Source organism: Camellia sinensis, chromosome 2 (genome assembly GCF_055761805.1).
Source record: "Camellia sinensis isolate YWXY chromosome 2, ASM5576180v1, whole genome shotgun sequence".
NCBI lineage: Eukaryota > Viridiplantae > Streptophyta > Magnoliopsida > Ericales > Theaceae > Camellia > Camellia sinensis.
In genome coordinates this window covers 137583824-137595558 of record NC_138962.1, presented here as the reverse complement: position 1 = coordinate 137595558, position 11735 = coordinate 137583824, and the positions used below count along the sequence as shown (strand labels likewise).

The 11735-nt window shown below is 32.1% G+C and overlaps 1 protein-coding gene across 1 annotated transcript; it reads left to right on the top strand.

Annotated features, from left to right (window-relative positions):
* Window positions 1-9870: 9870 nt before the first annotated feature.
* On the top strand, window positions 9871-11169 carry LOC145819072 (uncharacterized). The gene has a single exon (XM_082913056.1). The coding sequence runs from the start codon at window positions 9871-9873 to the stop codon at window positions 11167-11169; it is 1299 nt and encodes a 432-aa protein (XP_082769182.1).
* Window positions 11170-11735: the final 566 nt, after the last annotated feature.

Here is an 11735-nt window from a genome sequence, read left to right as displayed (position 1 = left end):
TTATAGTGATGGATGCATTTAGTAATTCTTGAATGCATTTGGAAGCATTGTCCTTTTTTTTAACACTACGTAAAAGGAACTGCAGGACTTTATATTGCTTTTCGTATTTAGTTCTATGACAATCCATTATAAATTTTTTTTTGAAGAGAATAAACCGGTTATCTACAGTACACCTTCATACTTATGAAGGTGAGGAACCTTGACTAGGTATCCTATCTTTTTAATTTTAATACAATAGTTTGTTTTGCCTCTTAGCTTTTGTCGGCAATAGTCAATTTGGATTGTTTGGATTTTCTCAAGTGTTACACTTTTTTAATGGTAATTTTTTTTAAATGATTTTTTTTTAGCCTTCTATGAGGAATCACGTATTTTGATCGCGAAAAATTGTTCAAGTGTGAATGTGAAAATTGTTGGTATTTAGTTTGATAATTGCAGGTAACTTGGGGAAGACACTGGTGCTTTTATCAAAAAGAGCTATGTTAAAAATTTTTTTATGTTTAATTTCTCTTAATTCATAATTATTGGTTTTTCTGTTTCTTACAAATATTTTCAATGAGTTTTTGTATTATGATTTCTTTTAGCTGATTTTTTAAAGTCGAATTCAAGTGTTGGAATGATTTTGTTACAGGTGACTGATCAGCTTTAGAAACGTTATGGTTGTGTTACTTTTTTCTATGTGTGTTAATGGTTGGTCTGTCATTCCTGACTGGATGATTAGTTTTTTTTTGTTTTTAATAAGCTATAATAATAAGTCATTCACCATTCCTCTTATGCGTGACGTATGTCATTTTCAATTGATTTGTTATAATTGAGTTCTATAGCGCAGTGAAATTGTTGCCATTCTGAATTGATTTATTTTAATTGAGTTCTATAGTGTAATGAAATTGTTATCATTCTGAATTGATTTATTTTAATTGAGTTTTGTAGAGTGTGAGGTACCAAAAAAATTGTTGAGAGTGCCTTTAGGCACGAGTTATAGATTTGTATATTTTTTACTTTACGTTTTACTATTTTGATTTGAAATATTACTAAACATTATAAATTTTATATGTTTATTCCTTAATTTGCATTAAGGTTAGGGGGAGTTGTTATTTTTAATTGAGTTCTATAAGGCGTGTCGTACAAGTAAAATTATTAAAAGTTCTTTAAGAAGAATCAAAAAATACTATGGACTCCATAAATTTTAACATGATACGTATAAATTATAAATATATTTTGATCCCAATATTATTTACATTGTGCCTTTAGATACGGGCATACACTAGTATATATATATTTTTAATCAGTGGAAGATATTTTATCATATAAAATGAATTACATTTGAATAATTAGGTGCAATTACTATATCAAACCCAACAATGGCCAATCTAAGGAAAGTTCATAATCAGTGCAACAAAGATCAATCTAAAATAGATATTCATAATAGGTGTATAACAAAGAGCCTCATAATATGATAGAAATTGTCAATTTTTGCTTTTAGGGTACTAGCGTAAAACTCGTGCCATTCACGGGCAAGTAACAAAATGTGATAAACAATACTAAACATATTAAAAATTAAATAAAAACTATGATATTAATTTAGATGGGTATTTGAATAATAGATTTGAGTGATTTCACTATATTTATATAGATATGCAGGACTAATTAATTTTTTTGAAATACACTCAATCGAATAAACTCAATTGAAAAGAAAGAGTAAAAGTGAAATTCTATAAATATAAGATAAAGATTAAAAAAAAAATTAAGTTTAAATTTGAAGATGAGTATAGAAAATTAGATAAATTTTTGAAAAAAAATAAACTTAACTGAAAATCAAAAGTGAGAGTGAGATTTAGTAAAATATAAGATAAAGATAAAATAAAAAATAAAAAAAAATCAAGTTTAAATTTGAGGATTAACTATAAGAATGTAGAAAGAGAAAATTAAATAAATTCTAAAAAAAAAAATAAGGTGGAGAGAAATTCAGTAAACATCAAATAAAGATTAAAAAAGAAATCAAGTTACAATTTAAAAATTCAAAAATAAAATAAGATAAATCTGGAAAAAAAATTAATATAACTCTGATAATAGAGGAATAGAAGAGGGTAATAGTTTAAAAATTGGATAAGAGTGAAATGTCACCTATAATTTTTTAAAAATTTGTAAAAAAAAATATCAAAAATAAGAATTGAGATATAGTAAGTTAAAAATTAGATAAGAGTTAAATGACAATTGTAATTTTTTAATATTTAAATTTCGTGTAGTTAAAAAATAAGCATTTATGATATCTTATTATACAAATTTTACTCTATTTTGTGTCTACTAATAATTTTAAAAAAATTTTGTTTACTAAAGCTACTTAATTAAAATAAAATAAAAAAATTCAAGGGATCACCATTTTATTTTTTAATTTATTTTGTATCAATAACTTATAAATTTCAACAATTTTTTATATTTTGAAACTACTAACTAAAAAAAAAATAGCATCGTTTTTCTTTTTAAAATCTTAGTTAGTTTCATTTTAATTTTGTTTTGTGTCAATAACCTATAAATTTTAGCAATTTTTATATTATGAAACTACTAAATAAAATAAAATAAAATAAATCACTTTTCTTTTTGAAATCTTACTTAGTTTCATTTTAATTTTGTTTTAAGAGCCGGTAAAGTAGTCTTGGTAATGCTATGCACAAATATAAATAAATAATCAAAAATTAGTTTATATAATAATATAAAATTTATCTAAAATATGTAGTAAAAATAATTGATAATCAATTAAATTTTATTTATTTTTATAGTTACACATAAATGACTTGTATATTTATGCCAACATGACCTTCACCTAATCATTAAAATTGTCTTGGTCTGCGTCCCAACTTATAAATCATTTGACCTATTTATTTATTAAATTGGTAAATAAATATTTATAAGTATTTTTTATTTTTTAAATAAGAAATATGAACATATTTAATGCATATCTATTAAAAAATTTGAACTTAGGGAAACAATTATATATTTATGTTAACATTATGAAATAAATAGTCACATATATTCGTATATCAAAAAATTATCTAAGATAGAGCTGACCTAAATTATATGTTATATTTTAGCTTTAATCTCAATAAGAATATTTGATAATAATAAATTTAGACATTATGTATAAATTATATCATAATTTATTGATTCGTGGGTAGAATAAGCTAGTTTGGGAGTTCTAATATCGGATTAACATTCAATGGGCAAATTTTTAGACCCTGTTTTTATGATCCGAATCGTTCACATTTTAGGATTCATTGAGTACATTATCCTTGTAAAAAATTAAGTGGATCAAATAACAAAAATCACATGTTTAAATCAATTTTATATGAACCGTTTATTTTCTCACCGTCCATTTTTTTTCATACAAAATTGATACAAATACAAGATTGCCGTTATCTAATCGACACAAAAAAATTATTTTTAGCGACGATTTTAATATGACTTTTTTTAATAAAACTTAACAGGAATTAAATCCATCTATAATTACCTATTGAAAATTTATCTTTTTATTTAAACATTTAGCACTATGAATAATAACGTTAGAATCTCCATCAATTATTATTTTTCTAAGAAATCTCCTAGTGTCAAAGAGCCCATATATTAATGAATATTCTGCATGTTACAACTAGAATACATCATATTTGTTAATCCAAAAATAGAAGCTCTCCTAAGGTTATATTTGGTTGAATAATTTGATAAGAAATAGATACACAAAAAAAAAAAAAATTGAAAAGGAGAACCGGAAAGAAAAAGAGAAATAATCGATAAAATTTGAATTCTAAACTATATTTAGTTGAGTTGGGAAATAAAAAAAGAACAGCACAGTCAAGTCTTCAAAACAAACATAACCCAAGGTATTATGGATGGGGACAATGCAGATGGAGCATAATGTTACACTGCTCACATTTGAAGCCTATATCACCCGTAAAGTACCTTCCTTCAAAAAAAGAAGAGGAACCTATAGGAGTGTGGCAGCAGTCACACAGAGAGCGATCAAAGCTCTTGCCTGTGGTTTGAACATAGACGAGACCGTGTGAGTGATTGTCGAAGTTATAGGTGCTTCCCTGCTTGATATTATCAACTTCCTTTCTTCCCGTACAAATGCATTTGGCACAAGCAGATTGATCGCAATGAATGTAGTGATAGAACCACCTTTGGGTCTATTTCTTCCTCACAAAATTCACAGATATACTCATTGGATCCATCCTTAATGGGTGCATAAATTAGGGTAAGGGATGATATTCATCATACCTATGTTTAATTGCATCTGGTAGCACAGCACACGTATAGTGTAGGTTGAAATTGCAAATGCCACATCCAAATGCAAACATCTCAATACAACGATCACATGCAGCACAACCGGCAGTCATACAATCTTTCTTAAGGAAGAGGGGATGCTCATGAACTTTATGAATGATGGTTTTGGGTAGGGAAGCACACTTAACATCGAGGTAGTAATTGTAATTATCCATACATTTATCCTTCTTACATCTGAAGGCAAATCCGTTGCAATAATTTCTGCAGCCTTCGCAATAGAACAACCCTCTAGGTTCAGGGGGCTTTTGGAGGAGGATGAGCTGGTCTAGGTGACACGGATGCTCCAGTTCATTTGGTAGCTCGGCACACCATTTGTGTAACAACCCACATTTATGGCTTAGTCATGTTCATGTGCATTCACATCATGTGGTCTTGTTAAGTTTGCATTCATGAATCTTGCCTTGTTTTATGCTCATGTGATTTGTCTAAGTGTTGTATGCATGCTTTGTTCCTTCATTGGTGTCTCAAGCCTAAATTATGTTAAGCCTAGATCATTCCAAGCCGAGGTCATCTTCAGTCTAGAATTGTCTTGGAATCACTTTGTTTGACCTCCATCTTCACCCTGACATATTGGCCGAGATGTCATTATCTAGGCCGAGGTGTTCACCACCAAGGCCGAGATGTGTATTATCTAGGCCGAGATGTTACCTTTGCACCTAAGTGATCTTGTCCTGGAGTGGTATGACCTAGACCGAGGTGTGGCGCATCTAGGCCAAGGTGTGGCACAGCTTAGTCAAGTGTTGTCCTTCCTAGCCAAGGTCATTGTCACCTAAGTTGCCAAAGCTTTGTCTGTAGCCGATGTCATCACTTGCCGGAGCGCCTTGCCGGGTAGCTTGTTAGATACGCTTTGTCTTACACATGTCTTGTCAATCTATCACCTTTTTTAGGAGAACCAACCAGCTGTTGCCACGTGTCCGAGCTGAGTGTTAAGTCAACCGGCAGAGAGAGAAACCTATCATTTGTTATATCCTTGTTTTGACGAAGAGAGAGAAGCTCTAAAAGAGGGAGAGGAGTTCTTGAGGGAGAGTAGATTTCCAAGCTTGATCCCTAGAGATCGAACCGTTAGATCCGTGTTCTAAGGTTAGATTCTTGATCTGCTCATGTTGTTCCTTATGTTCATGTTATTGCATTGCATGATTGAATATGATTTGTAAGTCATGCATTGCTTTGAAGTTCGGTTTTAGAAAGAGAAAATAGTATTCATGTGTTCTTCAAGAAAAGTCATGTTTTGATCTGAAAGCTCATGCCTAGATCCATGTTTTTATGTTTGTTCCATATGATCTTCAAGTATGGGTACCCAGGTCCATGTTTTCGAACTCATAGCATGAAATCCCAGATTTTGTAATAAAGAAGTTATGATTTTAGCATTCATGTTCTTCATGATCTTCATGTTCATGTTCTTCCTGTTCTTCACGGGTGGAAACCCAGATCTCCAGACCTCACTTCCCTAAGTGTAGTCGCCGAGATCACTCTTACCTAGACCTCGCACTTAGGCCAAGCATCGTATCTCACCTTGGCCTACCTTGCATGATCACTTACACCTTTAGTTTGTCTTGTGCGTACCTCGGCATGCAGCCGCACGCCAAAGCCTAGGTAGCCACACCTCGGCCAGGAGGTATGGGACCTCAGCAAAGACCTAGTTGGTACCTAGCATGTCTTCCTGACATATAAAACAGTGTTTTGACTTTCAGCATGTTTTTCCGAGATCATTTGCATGCATGTAAGACTTGTTTTGAGAAGTACGTTCAGTAGACCTTGCCATGTGTTTGTAGGACTTGGACTTTTGCCTTGATCCTGACGTCCGAAGAGTTATGTGAGTGGTATTTTTAATAAAGTTATGTTATAAAGATTTGGTAAAGCCTTGTTTCGTTTTAACAAAAGCATTTGATCAAGCATGAATGATTATCCCTATTTTTATGTATCAAGTAAGCTTTGTTTTGATGACATTCCTGGAAAGTCCCTTGTGCTGGAGGACTCTAAACTTTCGTAGTACTAAGTATGAGAGATCTCTGCCATTGACGGTCTATGAACGGATGGCCCCATCGACGGCCTTGTGCAGGTGGTTTGTCTAATCGATTCCGGGTCGATTATTCCCTTGTTTTGCCACTGACGGTTTACCGTGTGGGTTTTGTAAGTCTGGAATGTCATCCCTTGTATTATGTAGATGTTATTAATATCCAAAGTAAGTAAGTAAGTTTTGTAAGATTAAGATTGATGAACTAGATTCATCCCATGTTTTGTACAAGCTATGATACGTATGTTTTGCAAAGATCTCGGTTATCATTCATTTAAAACCTTTATTACTTGTACCATTCACTGAGTATCCAAGCTCACCCTCCTTATATATATGTAGGTAACAAGCAAGAAGTCGGCTACGCCGAGATGTGTGTTTTGTATGTATGTTATGTCGGCAGTGAGGATGTCGGCAATCTGGAAGATTATGTTTCTTGACCTGTAGTTCATGTATTTTGTACATATCGGCTTGAGAGGCCTTCGATCAAGACATAATATGTATTTTTGTACTTTATTTTATTTGTATTCAAGTTATAAAGCTATGTAAAGTTGTATGCCATTCCATTTGACTTATGCACAGTTTTTATGGACTAATTAGATTTGTATATATTGCTTCCGCACTTGTGAGCCCCATATATTTATACTCTGATTGTGTGTGAATTTTGTAAGTGGCCTTCGGTAATCTCGGATTACTGGCCATCACGGCACCATCCTACTAGGGGCGGTTTGGGGTCGTGACAATTTGTGAAGGAAGAAATCACATAGACCACAACTGTAAAACGGAACATAAACTTTTTGCACACACGCGTTGCATATTTTGTCCTTATTCAGCTCATTCAAGACAAGTAGTTCGTTTTCATAGCACAAATTGTTGTCTCCTTGCGCATCGAAAAGGATTAATGGATGATCATGACTAAAATGTTTGAGCTCAGCTTCTCTCTTGTTATCTCCCATGCTGATTTGCTTCAAAAATAGGTCAATCGCACTAATTGAGTCATTAGCCATTGGCAAGTGAATCAAATTGGCCTCGTTAATATTCTCAACCTTGATTGCACTTTCTCTTTCCCTAAATCCACAAAATAACAATAACGCACACATCAAAATGAGGAGAAAAGCATTGTCAATAAACTTTTTTCTCGTCAAAAGAGAAAATAAAAATTGAAATCAAGGTAAACGAGAAAGCTTACTTTGTCTTTGATGAGCAATTGACATGAATGCAAAAACTGCATCCTATACAAACATATAACCAAAACCTTCCTTTCACTATTGAATTTTCACAAATGTTGCAGTTTCTGTAGATATCAAACGTGGAATGATATTCATGAGTAGGATAGATGAGGGTGAGAGGGTGAATAATATATATACATGAATAGTTTGTAGAAACTTGATGGTTTAGGAAATAATATATATATATATATAGTTTGTAGAAACTTATTTTAAAGTGTGAATCTTAATAAATAAATTAATTAATTAAATTTTATTTATGGACCGACTATTCTTATTATTTGAGTAAATGATTTTAAAATTTTTCTTTAAGAGTGTTGTTTGAGAACAAGATATTTAGCTGAAATGATTTTTTAAGGGGTTTTTTTTTTGGAAAAAATCAACTTTTTTTAATGTCCCCAAGCACCTAAGACATAAACTATAATCCTAGGTTTTATTATGTTGTGTTTTTTTTTTTTTTTTTTGAACACATTATATGTTGTGTTTGGTTAAGAAATTTAGAAAGAAAAAGGGAAAAAAATGTATAAAATTAAGTAAAATATAGATATATTTTATTCATATTTTATCCACCTTTTCCTCTTTCATTTTCAAATCTCTTCTTAAAATCCTCCAATCAAACACAACGTTAACAAGTCCAGTGCACCTAATCTTTTATTGAGTTAATATGTTTGTTGGTAAATTATGGAAGTATTCACAGATCAAATTGATACCATTCTTTATGATTCTAAAAAAAAAATCAGAATATTAACCAAATTGTTAGGTTTATGTAATAAAATTAAAATCAAACTATCGATTCAAATCGATTCAGCTGGAATAATTTTGAACATACAACCCGAGATATGCTATGCATTTAATTATAGAAAAATTTTAAAAACAATTAATTGCAACTAGTCAATTCTATAATCTCATAATGGCATTTGAATGTTGTTAGGACTCCTATACTCTTGTTTTTATAGACAGGAATATTAAAAGACTGATAATTAAAGGCAGTAAGAGTGTAAAAATGATCCGAGATTCGTGGGCAAGCAGTCCGCTTGAAGCTTGAGATGGGCCCAGTTGGTTTCGGCCCGATTAAGCCCGGATCCAAGCCTATCCCAATACCTTGGGCCTGGCCTGGCCCGTTAGCCCGGCTAAAAAAAATTTGGGCACCCCTGATCCTCTCTCTACTAATGGTCAAATTTCAAAAGATAAAAATAAAAATAACTTGCAATAGTTAAATAATTAAAAAAATAGTAAATAAAATAAATAAAAATATTGATTTTATAAAAATAAATAATTAAATAAAAATTAATCTTATAAAAATAAAAATTTATATAATTAAATAAATAATATTAATAATTTAAAAATAAAATAAAAAATAATTATAGTTTATTAAATTCAAATTAAACTAATAATAATTTTTTCTTAGACCGAGAAAGAGAGAGAGATGGAGTGTGACCCACTGTCACTGCACACTGTCACTGTGTTGTGGGAAGGAGCCTAGATCAGTGTTTTTTTTAACACAAGAAATGTAGCCATCCTGTCTATGGTATACCTAGTTTGTTCTGGTGTAGGATATATTATGGAGTCTTTTGGGAAGAGATTTGCCTATTTTGAATAACGGAAAATGAGTGAGAATATTAATTAGTAATACTACTAATGATATGACAGTAGATTTCATCCATTGTTACAATGTTATTGTGTTTTTTTTTTTAATATATGTCACATTATTAATAATTGCTTTAGAGCACTACTTTCAGTGATCTCTACCACTACCCTTTAAATCACATCACATTTTATATTTTTTATTTAAAAAAAACAAAATAAACTAAAAATGATAAAAAAACGAACTTTTTACTAACTTTTTTCAAACAGTCCTATTTAGAGCATCTCCAACCATGAACCAAAATTTTCACCAAATCTGAGTAAAAAAATGACTTTTTCCTCAATCTGATACCGAGTGCTCCAACGGTGCATCAAATCTCGTGGGTCAACCGGTTGGTCGACCGGTTAGAGTAATTTTTTTTCTTTTTAAAAAACCCTTTTGAACTGTTTGAACCCACCTCTGTGAACTGGGGAAGGGGCGACCGGTTGGTCGACCGGCGGGTCGACCAGTCAGCCAAAATTTTTTTTTTCCCTCCATTTCTGTTCCCAATTCTTTTTCCTATTTCTTTTTCCCTCCATTTTTCCCTCCATTACATATATGTCTGGCGCATGAATTATGCTCTCACATAAATCCATTATCCATATGCCGGACAACTCCACAAAACTGATACGATCATAACTTGAACAAAATAGAGCATCATGAATACCTTCAAATCCATGATATTGACTTCATTTTCATCCTCTTCTTCTTCTTCCTCTTCCTCTGATGATGAATATATCGTCACACTTTTAGGAGCTTATGAGCAGAACAATACTAATATGCTTCAGATTCTGAAGAGTGATAGCTCAAAGAAGGTAGGTGGTTCTGTTGTAGGTCATAGGTATATACACAAAAATAGAAGGCAGGGTCACGACAGATTGTTTGGAGATTATTTTGCTACAAATCCTGTGTATTCGCCTACAGTATTTCGGAGACGTTTTCGAATGCATCGTCCTTTATATCTACGAATTTTGAATGCAATCCAAACACACAATTCATATTTTCTTCAAAAACAAGATGCAGCTTATGTACTTGGATTATCTCCCCTACAAAAAATGACTTCAGCGATGAGAATATTGTCATATGGTGTTGCAGCAGATGCAGTTGATGATTACATACGTATCGGAGAAAGTACTGCAATTCAAAGTTTGCAACAATTTTGTAATTCAGTGATTGAAATATTTGGTGAAGAATATTTGAGATCTCCAACACCAACTGACATTGCTAGATTACTTGTTATTGGAGAGGTTCGGGGGTTTCCTGGCATGTTGGGAAGTTTAGATTGCATGCATTGGGAGTGGAAAAATTGTCCAAAGGCATGGCAAGACCAATATGTAGGCCATCAAAAGAAGCCAACCATTATTCTTGAAGTAATAGCATCTTATGACTTATGGATTTGGCATGCATTTTTTGGAATGCCTGGCTCACACAATGACTTGAATGTGTTGGACCGATCGCCTTTGTTTTCTGATCTTGCGCAAGGTAAAGCTCCCCCTGTCCATTACACGATTAACGGACATAATTACGATATGGGTTATTACCTTGCTGATGGTATATACCCTCAATGGGCAACACTGGTTCAAACAATTTCTTCTCCCCAAGGAGCAAAGAGACAACATTTTGCAATGATGCAAGAGTCTGCCAGGAAAGATGTAGAGCGGGCATTCGGAGTCCTTCAATCTCGATTCGCAATTATAGGTGGTGCTGTACATTTTTGGGATTCGAAAATGCTTGCCAACATAATGAAGACTTATATTATTTTACATAATATGATTGTCGAAGATGAGAGGGAGGAGCACCTTGACTTCAATTATGAAATTTCATCAACCAACACACCAGTGCAACTTTCCTCTACTCCTACGAATGACTTCCAAACATTTTTGTCTCGTCATTTAGGTATTAGAGATAAGGATGCATATCATGCCCTTCGTAATGATTTAGTAGAACATATGTGGCATCTTCATGGTGAACACTAAATTCATCACAGCAATACATGTAATTTTGTTTCAAGTTTTGGAATGAAAGGTTGTCTTGTTTGTAATCTTCATGTTTCTAAGCACTATATGAACTAAGTAATTCAGAAGTTATGTGATGAGCTGCTGTTGGTCTGATTCAATCTTTAATATTCAGAATTGTGCAGTGTTCAATTCTACCCTGAATACCTCTCCAAATATCACATAAATTTAATAATCATGTCTTCAAATTTTTGTTGATGTGCCAGAAATCATAATACCACATCCATTTATGCACATTTCATAATTATGTCTTAAATGATAATTACTGATGTTGATATGCATAATCATAATTTCATAATTATGTCTTAACTGATAATTAGTCTTCTTTGGCAATAATAAAACCTCAAAGTACTGCATAATCATTATTTGTGCATAATCATAATTTCATAATAATGTCTTAATCATTATTGATGTGCCATTGATTTACTGATGTTGATCTTCCCATTCATTTATTACCTCACTTGACATGCATTCGACAGACAGAGTAAAAAAACACTTAACAAGCCTTCAACTATTTGTCTTCAATT